The sequence below is a fragment of the Rosa chinensis genome, chromosome 4 (genome assembly GCF_002994745.2).
Source record: "Rosa chinensis cultivar Old Blush chromosome 4, RchiOBHm-V2, whole genome shotgun sequence".
In the NCBI taxonomy this organism is placed as follows: domain Eukaryota; kingdom Viridiplantae; phylum Streptophyta; class Magnoliopsida; order Rosales; family Rosaceae; genus Rosa; species Rosa chinensis.
The window spans coordinates 2,484,543-2,504,939 of record NC_037091.1 but is presented as its reverse complement, the minus strand read 5'-3'; the positions used below and the strand labels follow the sequence as shown (position 1 = coordinate 2,504,939).

The window sequence follows — 20,397 nt, the reverse complement described above, 5'->3', positions numbered from 1 at the left end:
TGGAGCAACATTTAGCTTCCAATCTATTATCTCCCGTGGTCAAGAGAAGTAGTTGAGTGGATTGAGGCTCAATCCCAGCTCCCTTTGAACTTGAAAGTTGGAAAAAGGAAAGAACTAAGAACTAGTACTAGTAGATCCAACCAAAATGAAAATGTTGCTGAACCAAAAAAAAATAAAAGGAAAAAAAAAATAAAAACACGTATAAAATTCACAATAATCTTCCAAGCCACGTACGTCTCCATGATCCTGGCTTCCTTTATTGCTGGAATACTCAGCCGGACACAGAAATTCTTACACGTGAGGGGCATATGAGTAACTTGACTCAACCCTCTTCCCTCTATAAAATGCTCTGAGGGACGCATTTCATACCTCACCTTCAAAACCGAACAGTTTCAGAGCAGCCAAAGTTTGTGTTCCCTATACTTTGTTTTACTCCTACACTCTCCATCTGACCAAAGCTACGTTCTGGAAAAACAATGGATTTGGGAAGCGAGAAAACGTCGTCGTTCATGAGCGATTTTCTGGAAAAGTGCGGTGGCTGTGCCGTTCTGGACGGCGGGTTTGCGACGGAGCTGGAACGACATGGAGCTGATCTCAACGACCCTCTCTGGAGCGCCAAATGCCTCGTCAGTTCTCCTCACCTCGTCCGTAGGGTACGTACGTAACTTCAGCGATTTCGTTACTCGATCTAATCTCTAAGATTTAGAGTTCTCTATATATCCAAACAGATTATTCCTATTCTTTTGCTGCCTATATGAACCCAGAAAGATGAAGATCTTGAAGAGAATGAGAAAAATGATCAAAAATAAAAAAGAAGAAGAAAGCTTTAACTTTGAATATGTATGAATGAATACAAGGCGATTTATGGGGTGGATTCATAGCATTTTCTTGGGGTGTAATATGGACAAATATGCTGAACTAATTAGCCCAACTATAGCAACAGTTACCCTTTTTGGGTAAGTTAAGTTCTATATACTGTTTATTTGTTCATTTTTTTTTGGGAAAAATTAAATTAAGTTATGTACGTGACTATTTAACTTTATCCTTCGGCCTTAACACGTATTTTTAAATAATCAAAGATGGGAGAGAGAAACCTCACCATGTGGCATTATGACGGCTCAATCAGTGCCTAAGAAGGAGTATTTTGAGTATTTCACATTAAAAATTAGGGGTATTTTTGGAAAAGAGAGAAAAATTTCTTTCTTCTGATTGGAGGGCCTCCACCACCATGTGGCGCGGTGCCCCTACGCAAGAATTTCTCAAGATGAGAAATGAGTCTTCCTAGGTAAGCTTCTGACAGTAACGTGGCAAGGTATACAAGTCCCAAATCGGTCTCGTTCCTCATGAACACTCTAGGGATGTTCATTGACACCTGTCTTTTTCATGCAACAATGAATATAAAATAGTAGGGTTGTGCAGCGGAAAATGGGCCTTCTGAGTGTCCAAACCTGCTGAAGAAATAGTTGGGCCCAATAGCAGAGCCTGAATGAGACGAATTTTATTTATTTTTGATTTTGATATAGGTACATTTGGACTACCTTGATGCTGGAGCAAACATCATAATAACCGCATCTTATCAGGTAATTAATTTTGTTCATGGTTCATTACGCCGTTTTTTGTTTATGATTTGGTGATAAAAACTTAAGGATGTTAAACTTTTAACCTTGTTGTTTTGTCTGATATAGGCCACTATTCAGGGTTTTGAGGCCAAAGGTTTCTCTAAAGAAGAAGCCAAAGCCCTGCTCAGGAAAAGTGTAGAAATTGCAATCGAGGCACGAGAAATTTACTATGACAAATGTACCAAAGGTTCTTGGGAGTTTGTGGACACAGGAAAGCCATCAAGACATCCAGTTCTAGTTGCAGCATCTGTAGGAAGCTATGGAGCCTATTTGGCTGACGGTTCCGAGTATAGGTGAGTTAACTCAACATATGACATGTGTATGTTTATTGTATATGATTTGGAAATGGAACAAGAAAATGGTGACATCTCTGCATATTAATTTCTTGTACATTGTTTATAACTTTATACGAGCATCATTGATACTCGGGTTCTGATTCTTTGTGGGTTATTTCCTTTGTAGTGGCAACTACGGCGATGCAGTGACTCTAGAAACGTTGAAAGATTTCCACAGGGAAAGGGTTCAGATTCTGGCCAACTCTGGTGCTGATCTAATTGCATTTGAGACGACACCGAATAAGCTAGAGGCCAAGGTAATATGCTTTATTCGCCTTAATGTATAAGGCCTTTATGCACTATAATGGACATGGCTTAAGCAAATGGAATGAAGTTCATTGCCTTAGGCAGAATCTTCTTAGCATGTATGACAGATATGATTCACATGCCATGTGCATCAGAAAGTGTTAGGACTATACAAAATAGTGTCAGAGATTCTAAGATGAGGGTGTTTCAGTCATCTTATTTAGATTAATTGTGCCAACAATTTCCACTCGATCTGGCTCTGGCTAAATACCTTGCTTAAATGTGATGCTGCAGGCATATGCTGAACTTCTTGAGGAAGAAGCAATAGATATTCCAGCATGGTTTACTTTTGCTTCTAAAGATGGAATCAATGTGGTGAGTGGTGATTCCATCTTTGAGTGTTCCTCTATTGCTAATGCATGCAAGCAAGTTGTTGCTGTTGGAATCAACTGCACACCACCTAGATTTATCCAGGGGTTGATTTCATCTATTCGGAAGGTTCGATCTTTGGTTAATTGGAATAAATTAGCATACGTAACCTAGCCCCTCAACATTTTCATATAATTGATATTCCCTTGCCTATCAAATTTGCAGGTAACAAGCAAACCAATAGTGATATACCCCAACAGTGGTGAGACCTATGATGGTCAGAGCAAGCAATGGATTGTAAGTGTCCTCCTATATGAATACACAGTGCTTGTTGCCCTACTCTTTCAGCCATAGCATCTGGATTTAGATCATTATAATTCACAAAGTAATGTTCTTTTTGTTGGATATATATAATGTTATATTACCAAATGGTGAATCTTCTACCATTTGTTGGTAAAAATACGAAACTAATCTTCCTTGAATTGTATATATATAATACTGTTCCATGGATGATGAAAATGTTGAATTAGCATGTTTGTGAAAAAGCCTTGACTGCATGTGCTTTCCATTGCAGCCATCCAGTGGGCGGGTTGATGAAGAGTTTGCAGAAATAGTCATAGAGAAGTGGCGTGAGGCAGGGGCTTCCCTGTTTGGAGGCTGCTGCAGAACAACTCCAAATACCATAAGGGCAATATCTAAGGCTCTTTCCAACAAGTCTTCTGCGGTTAACTATGCTTAGTGTAGTTCAGAAAATGAGATGTAAATATTTGTAATCTGATGCTAAGAATAACTCGTCATTTCCTTGTTTTGTAACTCCAAGGAAGTAGCAAATTACTGTCACCATGGTGCTGCTGCTGTATGATGACTGGTGAGGTCGTTTCACATCAAATAACAGTGTTTTTGCTACCTTTCGAAGTTACATTTTACTAGCATTCCGTAGTGTGTCCTTGTGATTAAATGCGATCTCCTCCATAGAAAATACATGGAACCCAAACAAAGTGCACACAGTAAACTAGATAATTTCCTTGTCCATCAAGCATCGAACTAATGATTTTCAAGTCGTCAAAGTCATCGCCTCTGAAAAAAGAAAAAGAAACAAAGAGTCTTCCACGAAATTTTTGTCGAAGTCTAAAAAGAAAAATTGGAAGGAGAAACTCCTTGGCAAATGGCAAGTGCGCCTCGTGAGTGTGCAGTAAAAGAGAAACTGCAAAGAAAGAACAAGGTTCATAGAGGTTTTGATTTAATCATTTTCAACCTCACATTCACCGTTCACATTGCAGCAGCCACCGAGAAACTATCTACTTGAGAGTTGAGATCTCGTATCTACAATACAGAAGCACTCTAGGCAGGCAGATCAGTAGGCAGGCAACATTCAACAGATCGGGCAGAGCAAGCAAAATATGGCTTTTCTGATCAATGAAGCAGCAGCCAGTTCTTCATCTTCTTCTCTCCCTCTTTCTTCTACTGATCACCAAAATCATTACACATACGAGGTCTTCCTGAGTTTTCGAGGCGAGGATACGTGCTTTAATTTTACAGATCATTTGTACAACGCTTTGTGTCGGAAGGGAATTGAGACGTTCAGAGATGCTGATAAGCTTAGAAGAGGAGAAGACGTATCACAAGAGCTCCTCAAAGCAATTGAGGAGTCCAGAGTTTCAATCGTCGTCTTCTCTCAAAACTATGCTTCCTCAACGTGGTGTTTGAATGAACTGGTCAAGATACTGGAATGCAGAAAATCAAAAAGACAAGACGTCAGACCGGTTTTCTACAAAGTGGCTCCCTCAGATGTACGACACCAAAGAGGCGCCTTCGGTGACGCATTTGCTACGCTTGGTTGCAGATACGAGGATAGCATGGACAAATGGAAGACAGCTCTTAAGGAAGCAGCAGATTTGTCTGGATGGCCTTTGAAGGATGGCGAGTATGTCTTTAACCCCTCCTCTAGGTAGTTAATTAGCTAGCCTATTAGATATATTATTGAAGTATTTGATTTCGTATATATGCTTTTAAATTAATAGGTACGAGACCAAATTCATCGAAGACATTGTTGAGGAGTTGTCCGCCCAAGTGATAAACCCTTCATGTTACTTGGATGTTGCTGAACATCCAATTGGATTAGCGTCTTGTAGACAAGATGTCATCAGACTTTTACATGCCGAGGAAAATATTGTTCACATGGTAGGCATATGGGGGCCTGGTGGAATAGGAAAGACCACAATTGCCAAATATGTGTTTAATTCAATTTGCCATAAGTTTCAAAGTAGCTGTTTCTTGGCAGATGTTAGATCAAATGGCCTAGCCCAACTTCAAGAGACGCTTTTGTCGAATTTTTTAGACTCAACTTTGAAGGTGAGTAGTGTTGATCAAGGAGTCAATTTTATAAAGACATGGATGCGACATAAAAAAGTTCTCTTAATCCTTGATGACGTGAGTGATTCTAGCCAATTACAGAAATTAGTTCCTTTCCGTGATTGTTTTGGGCCTGGCAGTAGAATTCTCATAACAACAAGAGATAAAAATTGTCTAACTGCTCATCAAGTTGATGAAATATACGAGGTCAAAATGTTAGATGATGATCAAGCTTTGAAGTTGTTTAGCCTGAATGCATTCAGAGAAAATGGACCTCCAAGCGATCATCTGGAACTTGCACGATGTGCGGTACACTATGCCCAAGGCCTTCCCTTAACGTTGATAGTTTTAGGCTCTCATCTATTTGGTAGAAGCAGAGAGGAGTGGAAAGCTACATTAGATAGTTGTAAAGGAGAAGATCCATACAGCGAGATAAGAAACATTCTCAAAATAAGTTATGATGCTCTGGGAGTAGATTTACAAGGATATTTTCTTGATATCGCTTGTTTCTTTAAAGGGAAGCTTGTACACGATGTGAAACCAATACTAGAAGCTTGCTACGACCTCAAATCAGTGAATGGTATTGCACAACTCCAAGAAAAGGCCTTAATAAGGATTGCCAATGAGGCTTTGATGGGTGGTTGGATTTGGATGCATGACTTGATAGAAGAAATGGGTAAAGACATAGTGTATAAAGAGTCACCTAATGAACCCGGGAAACGCAACAGAGTGTGGAGTGAAGAAGATGTCGACGACGTTCTAACAAATAATACAGTAAGTATATTAATGATGTTTTGTGTTTATCAATATGGAAATCATTTTATATTGAAGATAATTTCTTATTTAAATCTTGAAGATAGCTGTGCTTCCAATCGAAATTGCTATGTTGTTTTGTTTCTTTGTTTGGTCTAAATAGAAATTACAACTATGAATGTTGCTTGGTTAATAAACTTGCTCTCTTTTACTGTAGGGAACAAAGAAAGTTGTAGGCATTCAGGTCCCGTGGGGATTATCTACGATATCTTTGAATGCTAAAACCTTCTCAAAGATGAAGAATCTTAGATATATTTCTATGAAGAGGATGATGAAATATGAATCCTTTTATGGAGATATTGATTATCTCTCCAACCAGTTAAGGTGGCTTGATTGGCCACATTGTCCGTTGCAATGTTTTCCGTCCAATTTTCATGCAAAGAAACTTGTAAATCTCGATATTTCTTGGAGTCGCGGAATCACACGACTATGGGAGGGACAGAAGGTACTATAATCTAATAATTCATTTTATTTCAAGACTTCTTTAATTAAAAATAAGTAATAGATAACTGTGTTGTAAATTACTGCATTCACTTGGTTGATCTTTTCCTTTTTCTTTTGCCATACAGAATTTTTCAAGGCTAACATGTATGAATTTAGAGGGCTGTGAATCCCTAACAGAACTCCCAGCCTTAAGTGGAATCCCAAACTTGGAAGAGTTGAATTTAAGTGGCTGTAGATCCTTAACAGAACTCCCAGACTTGAGTGGAATCCCTAACTTGAAAGGGTTGAATTTAGATAGTTGTACATCCCTAAAGGAACTCCCAGACTTGAGTAGAATCCCTAACTTGAAAAAGTTGGATCTATTTGGGTGTACCAATTTAGTTGAGGTTCCTGATTCAATTCGATTCCTTCATAACCTTGAGACTCTTCATGCGAGTGGATGCTCAAAATTGGCTACATTTCCAAAAATTCCAGTAAAGATGGATTCCTTGAGACGACTCTCTCTTGAAGGCAGTGACATAAGAGAATTGGATGAGTCAATTGAAAATCTCATTGGGCTTGAAGAGTTGCATTTTACTGATTGCAAAAATCTCACAACTCTACCATGCAGCATTTGTGGGTTGCACAATCTAAAGACTCTTTATGTGAGAGGATGCTCAAAACTGGCTACATTTCTAAAAATTCCAGTAAAAATGGATTCCTTGAGACTACTCACTCTTAAAGGCAGTGACATAAGAGAATTGGATGAGTCAATTGAAAATCTCATTGGACTTGAATATTTGGATCTTGCTGATTGCAAAAATCTCAGAACTCTACCGTGCAGCATTTATGGGTTGCAAAATTTATGGTTTCTTGATCTTGGTGAATGCTCAAAACTTGTCAGATTTCCAACAAATACCAAAATTTTGAATGTCGATGGTTGCTCACTATCACTTCCCAAGCTAGGTGTGTTCAGTATCGCAGGATGCAGTTCATTATCAGATTGTGATTTCCTGATGACTCTTGATTGCTGGGAAACATTACAGTGGCTTAATCTGTCAAGAAACAATTTTGTTAGTCTTCCTGCTTGCTTGACCAAATTTGTCAAGTTGCGTGACCTTGACTTGCGAGATTGCAAGAGACTCCGAGGAATTCCGGAGCTTCCACCAAACCGTTTACTACGCATAAGAGGTTGTGAATCACTGGAGCATAGATTCTCGTCATTGACAAATCGTGGAGCTGTGATAGAGCCAACTCCGTCCTCATGGCTTTCTTTGTCTTCCGAAACTCCGAAACAACACCGCACTACGGAAGAACCATCCCCAACACCGGTGAATCCTCCGAAACGACAACTCACTGCCGCCGAGGGGCAAGCATCAATGGTCCATTCTTCTCATGAAATGGCTATTTCCCAAATCCCATTTCTCCGCAGCTCCCCAATCCCCATGATCCCTGACAGTGGCTGGCGTTACTGGCATTCGTGGCTTTCGTCTGCGAATGACGATTATCACCATCAACAAGAGTAGCAGGAGCATCGATTTCTCCTGGAGCCAATTCCGGAGCTTCCCCCATTCTGGAGGAGAGATTCTCGACATTGACAAATCGTGGAGCTGTGATAGAGGCGGCGTCGCCAACAATTGAAGAGCCAACTCCATCGTCATGGCTTTCTTTGTCTTCTGAAACTCTGAAAAGACAACGCACTGCTGCCGGGGGGCAATCATCAATGGTCCATTCTGCTCATGAAATGGCTATTTCCCAAATCCCATTTCCCCGCAGCTCCCATCACTCAATTAGTCCGCAGCTTCAACACCAAGCAGAGGAACCAACTGAGTTGTTAAGGCTTTCTCTGTCTTCAGAACCAACAAAACATCATGGCGTAGTTAAAGGTGATCAAGACCAGTGGTTCTCTTTGAACTCTGAAGCATCCACTTCAGAGTTTAGACAATAATATCATTTATTTGAGACACAGAGGTTTGAAATCCCACCTCCTATTTAGAAAGATTTCAACATTTCTTATATTTGGGTTGTCTTCATCTGCTATTTACTCATCAATCTGTAAGTTCATATATTCATCTTTTTCTTTTACCTTGTGCATTAGAATTTCAAACTTTGTAACCTTGTGCATCATGTACAATTAACTATGGCCTATTTTGACTTGCAACTGTTATTCCAGAATTTAACAAATGGCCCAGTCAAGTTACTCACTATAAGCACTAAATGGTACATTCAAAGTGATGTATGCATTGGTAGTCAGAAATATGTATATTCCATGCACTCTTTTTAGGCAGTAACTAGTGGTTGCAGCACACGAAGCACTGACATTGATTTTAATACTCTGAAATAGCTAATACAAGGAAAGAGAGAAATAAAATTAAATTCATCCTTAAACTATGTGATTAAATAATTCAGAAGAGAACAAAATGGCTCTCCATCTATCTCTCTCTATTTTTTTTTTCCCTTTCTTTTCTGGAATATGCATGCTCCAAACCCTTGATATGAATTACTCCCTGTATCAGACTTTAATTATGTGAATAAACTTACAATCTCCTAGCTAGAACTCAGACATTTAAGAAACAATGAACGAAACTCTGTGAATCTTTAAGAATGCAGTGATGCTAGCACATGATATGATAAAATGCAGAAGCATATGATCATGGAGATTCTTTCAAGCCAACTTCTGGTTCCTTTTCTTTACTTTCATTTTGTTACTCTGTTGCTAGGTGATTGATATCATGCAGTTTGTTTGTTTATTGCGTTTGCAGTGGGGACTATAGATTTTGCACTTGGAAAGGTTACAGACTCTGGCCAAGTTGGCTACATGGTGATTGCTGATCTCCTGAATTTGAGATAATCACAAATGAGGTAGAGGCAAAGGTATATGCTATTCTCCTCTAGTTGTATCTTGCCTATGCTCTTGTCCTAGTAATTCTGGCCTCAAGCGCCCATATGTTATTGTCTACAATTTTATCGAAACATCTCATGTTCAAAAGGCATGATGTTGCATTGTCCTCATGGTCCATGGATTAAGCACATGGAATATGAAATGCATCACTTTAAGAAAAATCTTCCTAGTATATGTGCATGCCACAAGTACATTAAATTTTCCTCTGTAGATTACAACTTGGAATTTCATAAACAAGTATTGCCTATAATTTGCCAAACTCATATTCAACAATTTTTTGTTATCAGAAGTTGTAGCCTGGCTTTGGCTAAGAATCTTGCTTCAAGGTGATGCAGCAGGTGTGTGCTGACCTTCTTGAGGAAAATGGAATTGGTTTTTATTGTTTCTAAGGGTGGAATTGATACTGTGACAGTGGTATGCTGATACGAATGCCGAGCAGTAAGCTATCGAAAGGCAGGCATTTGATTGGGGATAGTGTGGTTTACGATGTGGGTGTTTGGTTGCCCCGGGATTTTCAGCCGCGGCTAGAAGTTACCCCTATAATTAAGTATGTTTCGGATCTTCAGCTTGTGTTGGGCCACTAAATTGTGGTGAATAAGTCACATATATATGCTATGGATTGAAGCAGGGGAATATTCGGGTTTTGAATATACACACTGCATTGAGTTCGTTGTTTCAAGCTCATACACAGGTAAATGGAATATTCTATGTATATGCACTCTGTTTGGACTAGCAAGATGCCGTGTGATGATCACTAATGTAATTTGACTCAATCATAGCTATGTAGGTGCTGATGCTTTGATTAGTTTCTTAATAAAAAGTTATAATGCACTTTACTGATGGCTGCAAAACTTTGTAGGCTTTTAATTTATCTCGTGTATGCTCCTAATAGAGTGGTTTTTGTGAAGTTGGATTACTTGCCGATGATTATTATATCTTGTTGGCCTAAGCGATATCTTGTTCTGTCAGAGGGTCACAGACATGGCTTTCTTTGCCGAGGATGTTCACCTTTTGGCTAGGTAGCTCTTTTTTCCATGCTCAATACTTTTCTTCCTCTGGTTTGTTTTTGCATTATCTGACATCATTTTCTGCAGTGTGAGTGTAGAAGGACGGCTTTTTGTGTGCAAAATTTCTGAAGGTCCAGATGAAGAAGGTACGCCACAAATCACAGGAAAGATTGTTATGGCCATTCAAATAGTTGGTGAAGGGGAAGATGTTCATCCACGAGTTTGGCGGCACTGTCATAAACATGTAAATGATTCTGTTAATACTATTTTCAATCAAAGAGTTATAGCTTAATGCTTTTGATGTCCATGATCATTGTTTGTACGTTGATCTTGAAGTGGTTGATTGATCTATCTTTTGCTTGGATACTCGCAGGAGGTTTTGGTTGTTCGGGTTGGGAAGCGTTTCTACAAATTGTTACTACTAAAGTTGCAAAGGGTGAAGTCCCTTCTGCTGGGGATCCTATTAAGTGTCCTGTTGAAAAACTTATTGATGGGGTCCAATTTGTTGGTAAACATGATAGTAAAGTTGCAAAGGGTGAAGTTCCTTCTGCTAGGGATCCTATTAAGTGTCCTGTTGAAAAACTTATTGATGGGGTCCAATTTGTTGGTAAACATGATGGAGAGGTTACAGATTTATCAATGTGCCAATGGATGACCACTCGGCTGGTTTCTGCTTCTATGGATGGAACTGTAAGTATAGTCACCATTTTGCTGACCTTATTACATATTTCCTTTTAGTGGAATAAGTAGTGGAACTTAAAGTGCATTTTCATCAGGGTTGGTGGGAACACTTTGGCTCCAGCTTGCCCTGCTACATCTTTATAGATTTTTTTTTCCCTCTTCTTTTGGTGAATTAAAATAATGTTTTGGTTACAAAAAAAAAAATCTGTTGGCTATTCCTGCTTCAACTCTATGCTTCAGGGAATTTTGTATGAATTAGGATAACATAGTGTTCTTGTCCTTCAAAGCCCTTTTATATGGTACAACACAAGAACTGGATATGGCAGATGAACTTTATTTTGCTAAAGTAAAAGGAAAAAGTGTAGAAATAGTGCTGAAAGAGATCGTAAGAGTGTAAGCTGTACCACATTGTAAGGAGATTGGCAGTTTTCCTGACCTTTTCACATAGTATGATAGTATAATGCTATTAGGAATGGAATAGTAGTTCATGCAATTTCAAATTCATTCAAGAGGCCGTCTTCTTAATGAACAATACAAATATTGTTTCTTAACAAGGTTATGTAGGTAATCAACTTGTTTATGATTCCTAATTGATTGTTTGGTTTGTGAGTTGTATGGATTCAGTATAGGTTTGAGTAAGATTTTCCTATACATGTGAAACTTTTCTTCCTAATTTCTTGTGGCCAAGTTCTGCCAATTGACACTTTTTGGGTAAATGTGTTGTGTTTCTACAAAATTTGGGTTTGTAAAATCAATTCTTGCACCATACTGCATTTTAACTTCTTCGATGGTAATACATCATTTATGGGACAACTAGGGTGCCTGTTTTATGTAATTTTAATTTTGCTTGGCCATGGGTTCCAACATCTAATACATGAGCATGTTATGGCACATATATTTTATTTATACAGAAAGACACATAAGACACATATGCATTAACATTTTTCCCAATATTCTTGATTGATATAAGTTTTGTGACTCATACATTTGGTCATATCCTGATACAGATAAAGATCTGGGAAGATCGCAAGTCACAACCACTTTTAGTACTGAGATGCTATGATGGCTTTCCTGTTTATTCGTCTACATTTGTGACGGCTCCCAACAGGCCTAGATCACATCATGCTTATAACAGTGGTGAGTGATCATTGATTTGTTTACATTGTATCATAAGGTTTTGTCTATGATTCTGTTGCCTAATGATGATGGCTACGTACGCATTTCCTAGTGTATTGAAGTGTAATTGCACGAATCCATTCTACAGGGCCCACTTAATCGGGCATGAAGATTTGGTCCTCGGCGAGTGAAGAAGGCTGGCTGCTTCCCAGTGATGCTGAGTCATGGAAATCTACCCAGGCCTTAGAGTTAAAGAGCTCTGCTCAACCTTGAGTTGAGGATGCATTCTTTAATCAAGTCATAGCATTGTCACAAGCTGGCCTTATTTTACTTGCAAATGCTAAGAAGAATGCTATATATGTCGTGCACTTAGACTTTGGTGGTGAGCCAGCATCTACACGTATGGATTACATCGCAAAATTTGCTGTTACAGTGCCTATTTTGAGCTTTACTGGGACAAGTATATCACCTCATGGTGAACAAATTTATTGTGTCCAAACACAAGCCTTTCAACAGTATGCTTTGGACTTATCCAAGTGCATACCTCTCCCATTCTGTAGTGTGTACTAAACAAGTTTCTGAATTAGCTAGATTAGCATTCTACTAGTCATATAAATAGTAAATCTTTAAAACTTAGCTCATTTAAATTTAAATTGAGTTCTAGAAATGATCATCTATTTGCACATTAAACTGAGTCTAACATCATCTCTTTGTGGTATCACTTCGCTCAATTTGCTAAGAAAATCTGGATATCATGGCCATGGTGTTTTTTTTCCCAAGCCAATTCCTTGATCAGATGGCCTTAAATCGAAACTGGTCATCTACTACTACATTGTGATTCAGATTTATACATCAGTCTCTTTTTGCCTCATATGTTTCATAATGTTTTTAAGCAACAGATGTGTTGCTGCAGTATATTCCTTTAACTATTGCAATGAAGCCAATTAGGGTTGCCTTTATATCTGTCAAGCTAAATTTCACTAGTAGGAATTACAGAGTCGATGGCATTCAAAACGGTTCATCTTTCAACAATGGACTGACATTCTGAATTGTAATTTATAACAAAGACATGGTGAATGTAGAAGAAGATGTTTAATTTGTTGCATAGTTTAACCTCAATTTATATCTCAACCATTGAAACTGTAGAACCTCAACTGAGATTTTCTCTGATATCTGTATAGAGCTAAGGAACAAGGTAGTAATGTGCTTAGGGGTCGTCAACGGGCCGGGTCAGGCCGGGCCCGGCCCATTCATAGCAAGCTTGGGCCGGGCCTTGCTATATTTTTAAATAATTGCGGGCCGGGCCGGGCCGGGCTTTATTAAAAATCAAAGGATCCAAGCCCGTCCATATAAAGCGGGCCTTGCGGGCTTTTTCGGGCCGGGCCTGGCTTGGCCTTGCGGGCTTTGCGGGCTTTATTTATAAATAAATATTTAAAGACACAAGTATTTTTTTTTTTAATCAAGCTAATTTGGAAATTCAATGGATAATGATCATCAAATACAACCAAAGATAACATATCTATATAACTATATTGTACCAAAAAAATTCTATATTTATATATAGATACTAATTTATTGATAAATAAATTTTTAAAGACACTAATTTTTTATAAATCTATATTTATACATCATACACTCCAAAGAGCTCCATATAGCAATTCAAAGAAAATGAGAAACCGACCGTTGGATGAGTTTATTACAATAAATTATGAGTGTGGTAAAAAATTTAGCCAATTTCACCATATTTTCGAATCCGATCGGATTGGTCAACCGTAGTCACTTATATGTTTAATTGGTTGACCGATGCCGTGACAACTGCGAAACGTGCTTATTTTTTCACATCACGTTTGTATATATTCCATCAATGGATGTGCGTGGACATAAGATAAAAAAAAATTAATTTTAATTACAAACACCAATTTTATTCCTATAGTTGTATGACTTATACATTGCATTTAAATTGTTTAGGTTCATTCTAAAGCAACCATGAAGTAGAAAATGAATTCGGAGAAACCAACCGCTCGATGGAGAGATTGTAATGTTTTATGGTGGTTGTAGAAAATCCAGCCAATTTGGTTCTCGTTTCGAATTCGATCAACTAGGTCAAACGTAGTTACTCTTATAAACCTATATTTATATATCATACACTCCAAAGAGAAACCCCTATCAATTCAAAGAAAATGGAAAAACCGACCGTTGGATGAGTTTATTACAATAAATTATGAGTGTGGTAAAAAATTTAGCCAATTTCACCATATTTTCGAATCTGATCGGATTGGTCAACCGATATGTAGAATATATATATGCACATTAGCACATATTTTATATAGAAGTATAAGAACTTCCACACACACACACACACACATATTGATATATATATATATATATATATATATATATATTTATTATGCGGTAATGCATATATATCTTTTCTATATATATACATTTGGAAGCTTCACATATTGCAAAAAAGAATAGCAAGCTCAAGGAGAAGAAGATAGTAACAAAAGGCCCAACTAGCCATTTTTTCTCACTGATTCTACAACCTTCCATATATATGTTTATAAACACACACACACACACACACACACACATATATATAGATATATATATATAACACGCACACACACACACACACACACACACATATATATATATAAACACACACAAATATATATCTATATGTGTGTGTGTGTATATAAATTTATAAACACACACACACACATATATATATATATATATATCTATATCTATATATATATATAAACACACACACAAATATATATCTATATGTGTCTATATATATATATATTTATAAACACACACACATATCTACATATATATATATAAACACACACACACACACACACACACACACACACACATATATATATATATATATATATATATAATATTTTACGGGCTTTTACGGGCCGGGCCTAGCGGGCCTTTGGCGGGCCGGCCCACTACCCACCGAGGCGGGCTTTTGCGGACTTTTTAACGGGCAGGGCCGGGCTTTTAGCCCTCAGGGCCGGCGAGCCTCCATCGGCCCACTTGATCCGCGGGCTTTTTGATGAGGCCTAATTATGTGCTGGGGCAACTTATATAGATAGCAGTCTAGCTACGCTAGGTCACCGAGTCGCTTCCATGGAATAGTCTCTGGCCTTAACTGGTTTCAGCTACCATGGCATCTGACAGGACCCAGCCTCAAATTTCACCCTGAAATTCGAGGCAGTCCTGCGGGACCCACTTTTAAAGAAGGTTTCTCAAAATTTCGCATAACCTCCCCAAAAAGTAGACAACCCAAAACCTGTGAAAAACAAATTTGACTTCTAATAACTCAACCACATACTCCTGGAGCCACCCTGCTCCCATAATCCAAACCATCTCAAAAACGAAAGGCAAACACCAAACTTTCCCAACATTTAAAATCTAACAACACTCCAATATCCAGATACAACAATTGTCCGAGATAGGTCAAAAGCCCCAAAATAAAATATTTAATACAAGTTTGGGTCACAATTCCCATAGTAATAAGAGCAATTCTAGGAACATAAATTAACATAGAGTGCAGTAGGTTCAACAGATAACCTACGAGATCACGGGATGTGATGACGGAAGCGGATGCGGTCACCATGGCTCACTCCAAGACGCCAAGCAGCAATACTGTAAACTGGGCATTTGAAACCAAAGGGCTCAGAGGGAAAGAATTTAAAAACGTTAGCGTGAGTGGACAAAAAGTCAAATAATTATAGCATAAAGAAAAGAAAGAAAGAATTTATACTTTCCCACAATTTATTTTTGAAAGATAAATTTCCGATGCATGCAAGGTTTCAAACCGTTTATTTCCTTAACTTCAAAAGAGCGTAAGAAAGAAAAATAATCCAGCCCCGCTGGCTAAAATAAGTAAATAAATAATATGGGGAAGAGATTTCACCATACGGGTATAGGAGCCCTTAGGCTCTACCCTCGACTGCCACCCACACATAGATTGTGTGAAGAGGAGAACTAATAACCTCGACTACCACTCACATGAGGAGGAGAATCCTCGACTGCCACTCACAAACACAAAGTAAGTGAGGAGGAGACACTAACAGAAATACCTGAGTATGGTGAGGAAAAACATTCAAAAACCAGTAAATCCATAAGACTTCCCCACATTTCTCACGAGATAAATAAATGTATTCAAACGACAAGACCCCGCACGCCAAAAGTACTCTCAATTCCAAAATAAATACGCGAGAAATAATAATAAATCGACGACGTGTCCCACACGCCAAAATATTCTCGAGTCGATAATGAATAAGCAAGGAAAATTCATAATGAACTAATATTCCATTTTGGAGAATACCTTGAAAAAATACTTCGTTGAAAACAACAAAGATCATAAATTCTGAATCCGAGCATAACAAAAATAATATCCGAAAATAACCATATGCTCGAAAAAGTAAAAAGATAAACAAATTATTATTTCGGAAACAAACAAATAAATGCATGCATCATTCTTTGAAAATAAAAGTCCACTCACAGTATGCGGTCAATCCTGACGTCGCTCAGTATTTTCCTCGTATGAAGACTCCTCTCGTCCTGTACGAATAACACTCGTAAAAATATATTTATAGGACGAAAATTTAACTTTACGATAATTAGAAATTGAAATTCAAAACGTCCCCCTTCAAAATCCAACTCCTCAATTCACATAGAAATCCATCCGTAATTCTCCAATAATATTCATTCATCGATATATAAATTCTAAAGTGAATTCGAAAGAAATTCGGCGATCGAATTCACGTAAATCGAAAATTTATAATCAATTCGTAACTCCTCCAATTTCCACCAAACTTCATGTATAAAAATTCTACAACCATTATAGGATTTATTGGACCTAAACAATAATTACAACTCAGCTCTACACGCCACCACGCGCTGGCGACCACCACCTCTGATGGCCACCAAATTTTGGCAACAGCAACATCACAACAGACCCAACAATTTTCTCAACTACAACACATTCCAATTTTACCTCAAAGCACTTGAATTTGGCCGGTGAAGAAAACCCAGAAAAACCTCTAAACCCTAGAATTTGCAATCGTCGATTCGACCTCCACACTGCAAATTGAAGTGAATGGCCTTAGGGAAAATGATCACCGGCTCTAGGGGTCATCATGGGCTAGGTTAGGGCCGGCCCTACCCAAAATTTTAGGGCTTAGGGTCGGGCCGAGGCTTAAATATGCTAACCCTTACCCACCCGAAAGGCTCGAGCCACTAGGGCCGGGTCGGGCCGGCCTTCCGAATAGGGCCGAAATGGGCTTAAAAGGGCCTCAATTTGTTTAACAAAAAGAAATATATTACTTTTATTTTTTTTATCTCAAAATGTGGCTCAATGGTTATATAAATAATACAAGACTCATTATTTTTTGTTGATCATATTTAATATATATATATATATATATATATTAGAATTAACTTATAAGTTATAACATTTATAAATATTAGTTAAGATGGTTATATTCAATTAACTATCTCTCTAAATCTCCGAAAATTAATTGTTGTTTTAACAAAGGAAACAAACATTAAAGAAAATAAATCTTAGGAAATCAATTACAAAAATAGATAAGTTGTATGTTATAAACTAAAGAGAAACATATTTAAAAATAGAAAAAAAAGAATATAATAGGGCTTAAAGGGCTAGGCCGGGCTTGGCCCTAAAGGGCTCAAACGGGGCGGGCCGTAGGGTAGAGCCGGGCTTCATTTGCATGACCCTTACCCTACCCTATTTGAGAAAGGGTAGGGCCGGACCGCCCTAATGCAAGGGCCGGGTAGGGCTTCGGCCTTACGGGCCGGGCGGGCCTAGGGCGGGCTTAGGGCCAAAGGGCTAAATGATGAAGCCTAACCGGCTCAGGGCGCCTCAACTGACCCAATTTGGTGGTCGGAAATGGCTGGAAACGGCGGAATTGCCGGAAAAGCTCAAACTGCCCCCGTAGACTTCCTTGATTCGATTCGAGATTTTCTGGCCAAATTGCCGAAATCCAAGGGCACCAGCGTGGAAAGGGGGAAGAGGCGACCTTGTGGTGGCCGACTGTCCACCGGTTGATGGCCGGACGGCTGCAAATCGAAGGGGAGAAGGAACTGCCTGAAGAGGAAAAGGGGAGAGATCGGGGGAGAGGAGAGAGAAAGGTAGGTTTCCGGATTTGGAAACCTACCACAGTAAATTTTGAATATTTATACAATTTCTACCATAAACAGTAACTTTCTTAAATCACTCATAACTTTCGCATACGAACTCCGATTTAAGTGTACCACATGTCCACGGACTCGGTTTAACGCCGCTTACAACTTTCATGAAGAAAAATTTCTCAAATTTTGACCCGAACAAAAAGTCAACTTCTAGCCCCCTTAAAAGGTAAAACTATAACTGCGAATGGTAAAACATACAGTAATTCATGTAACACAGTAAAAGGGGTAAATCGGATGTGGGGCGTAACAATTCACCCCCCCTTATAAAAAATTTCGCCCTCGAAATTTACATACTTGTCAGAACAGATGGGGGTACTGTCTTCTCATCAGGTTCTCAGATTCCCAAGTAGCTTCTTCCACCAAATGATTACTCCACAATACCTTAACCAAAGGTATGGTCTTGTTCCTAAGTACCTGCTCCCTTCTATCGAGTATCTGGATGGGTTTCTCCTCATAAGTCAAATCCTCCTTCAACTGAATAGGCTGCTTCTCTAAAACATGAGAAGGATCAGCAATATACTTACGGAGCATGGACACGTGGAAGACATCATGAATTTTTGATAATCTTGGAGGTAGTGTTAACTTATAAGCAACTGGGGCAACTCGCTCTTTTATCTTAAAAGGTCCAATATAACGAGGACTGAGCTTCCCTCGCTTACCAAATCTCACAACGCCCTTCCAAGGGGATAATTTTAAGAATACCCAATCACCTTTTTGAAACTCCAAGTCTTTCCTGCGATTGTCCGCATAACTCTTCTGTCTACTATGAGCTGCCCTGAGTTTCTCCTTGATTAACTTAACTTTTTTAGTGGTAATCTGCACGATCTCTGGACCTATGAGCTTTCTTTCTCCTACTTCATTCTAACACAGAGGAGTACGACACTGTTTCCCATAGAGAGCTTCATAAGGAGCCATGCCAATACTGGAATGGTAACTATTATTGTAAGCAAACTCTATCAATGCCAAATGGTTATCCCAGCTTCCTTTGAACTGCATAACATAGGATCTCAACATGTTCTCCAAAGTTTGGATAGTTCTCTCTGATTGTCCATCAGTTTGAGGATGAAATACAGTGCTAAAACTCAGTCCAGTACCTAATGCCTCATGAAGACTCCTCCAAAATTTTGAAGTGAAACGGGGATCTCGATCAAAGACAATAGAAACAGGTGGCCCATGCAGTTTTACTATTTCATTCACATAAAGTTCTGCCAAATTGTCCATCCTATAAGTCTTGTTGATTTGTAAGAAATGAGCTGACTTAGTGAGTCGATCCACAATCACCCAAATACTATCATGACCATTACGAGATCGCAGAAGGCCAGAGACAAAATCCATGGTGACATGCTCCCATTTCCACTGCGGAATTGGCAACGGCTGCAGCAATCCCGAAGGCTTCTGTCTTTCGGCTTTTACCTGTTGGCACACCAAGCACCTACTCACATATGCTGCAATTTCCCTCTTCATATTTGGCCACCAATAGCATTCCCTTAAAGTTCGGTACATTTTTGTTCCACCGGGATGCATGGCATAAGCGGAACTATGAGCCTCTTCTAAAATTTCCTGTTTAATATCATCAAAATTAGGAACATATATTCTATTCCCAGACATTAAGGCTCCATCCCTTCTGATATATATATATATATATATATATATATAGTAAAATCCACTCCAGTGCCGCTACTCACTGCTTCTTTCAATTGGTTCAAGTATTCATAATCATCTTGTGCCTCTTGCACTCGGTCAATGAGAATCGGCCTCACATGGAAGCTAGCTATCAACGCTCCAGATCCTTTCTCAATTGCCAAATTAACCCCCGTAGATCGCAATTCATAAAGTAAGGGAACTCGGACTGCCTTCAAATGGGCTAAAGAGCTAAAGGGTTTTCGACTAAGTGCATCAGCTACCACATTGGCCCTTCCTGGATGATACTCAATAGTGCAATCATAATTTTTAAACTCCAACCACCTCCTTTGCCTTAAATTTAAGTCACTTTGAGTAAGTAAATGTTGGAGACTTTTATGATCTGTGAAAATCTGGCATCGAGCCCCATAAAGATAGTGTCTCCATAACTTAAGTGCAAGCACCACGGCAGCAAGCTCAAGGTCATGAGTCGGGTAGTTCATTTCATGAGGTTTCAGCTGCCTAGATGCATAGGCAATCACATTTCCATGCTGCATCAACACACAACCTAAGCCTTGTCTTGAGGCATCACTGTAAATTACATACTTCCTGCTATCATAAGGCAATGCCAGAACTGGGGCACTAGTTAAACGTCTTTTGAGTTCTTGGAAACTTTG

At 38.8% G+C, this 20,397-nt stretch overlaps 2 protein-coding genes across 5 annotated transcripts; both read left to right on the top strand.

Annotated features, from left to right (window-relative positions):
* The first annotated feature begins 354 nt into the window (after positions 1–354).
* On the top strand, positions 355–3,475 carry LOC112200358 (homocysteine S-methyltransferase 3). The gene is made up of 7 exons (XM_024341385.2): positions 355–653; positions 1,524–1,580; positions 1,686–1,912; positions 2,082–2,211; positions 2,495–2,698; positions 2,795–2,866; positions 3,144–3,475. Exons 1-7 carry the CDS (start codon positions 477–479, stop codon positions 3,306–3,308), a joined length of 1,032 nt encoding a protein of 343 aa, XP_024197153.1. The 5' UTR covers positions 355–476; the 3' UTR covers positions 3,309–3,475.
* A 193-nt stretch (positions 3,476–3,668) lies between these two features.
* LOC112198609 (disease resistance protein RPV1-like) lies at positions 3,669–12,638 on the top strand. 4 transcript variants are annotated; one of them, XM_040518584.1, is made up of 12 exons: positions 3,669–4,493; positions 4,591–5,695; positions 5,892–6,179; positions 6,304–8,212; positions 8,920–9,031; positions 9,347–9,397; positions 9,472–9,750; positions 10,029–10,078; positions 10,154–10,310; positions 10,440–10,756; positions 11,755–11,884; positions 12,012–12,628. In XM_040518584.1, exons 1-4 carry the CDS (start codon positions 3,970–3,972, stop codon positions 7,681–7,683), a joined length of 3,297 nt encoding a protein of 1,098 aa, XP_040374518.1. In that variant the 5' UTR covers positions 3,669–3,969; the 3' UTR covers positions 7,684–8,212; positions 8,920–9,031; positions 9,347–9,397; positions 9,472–9,750; positions 10,029–10,078; positions 10,154–10,310; positions 10,440–10,756; positions 11,755–11,884; positions 12,012–12,628. The 4 variants fall into 4 exon arrangements, with proteins under 4 accessions (XP_040374518.1, XP_040374519.1, XP_040374517.1 ...); XM_040518585.1 differs by having other exon boundaries at positions 9,347–9,750; positions 9,968–10,078; positions 12,012–12,638; XM_040518583.1 differs by having other exon boundaries at positions 6,304–8,128; positions 9,347–9,750; positions 12,012–12,627.
* Positions 12,639–20,397: the final 7,759 nt, after the last annotated feature.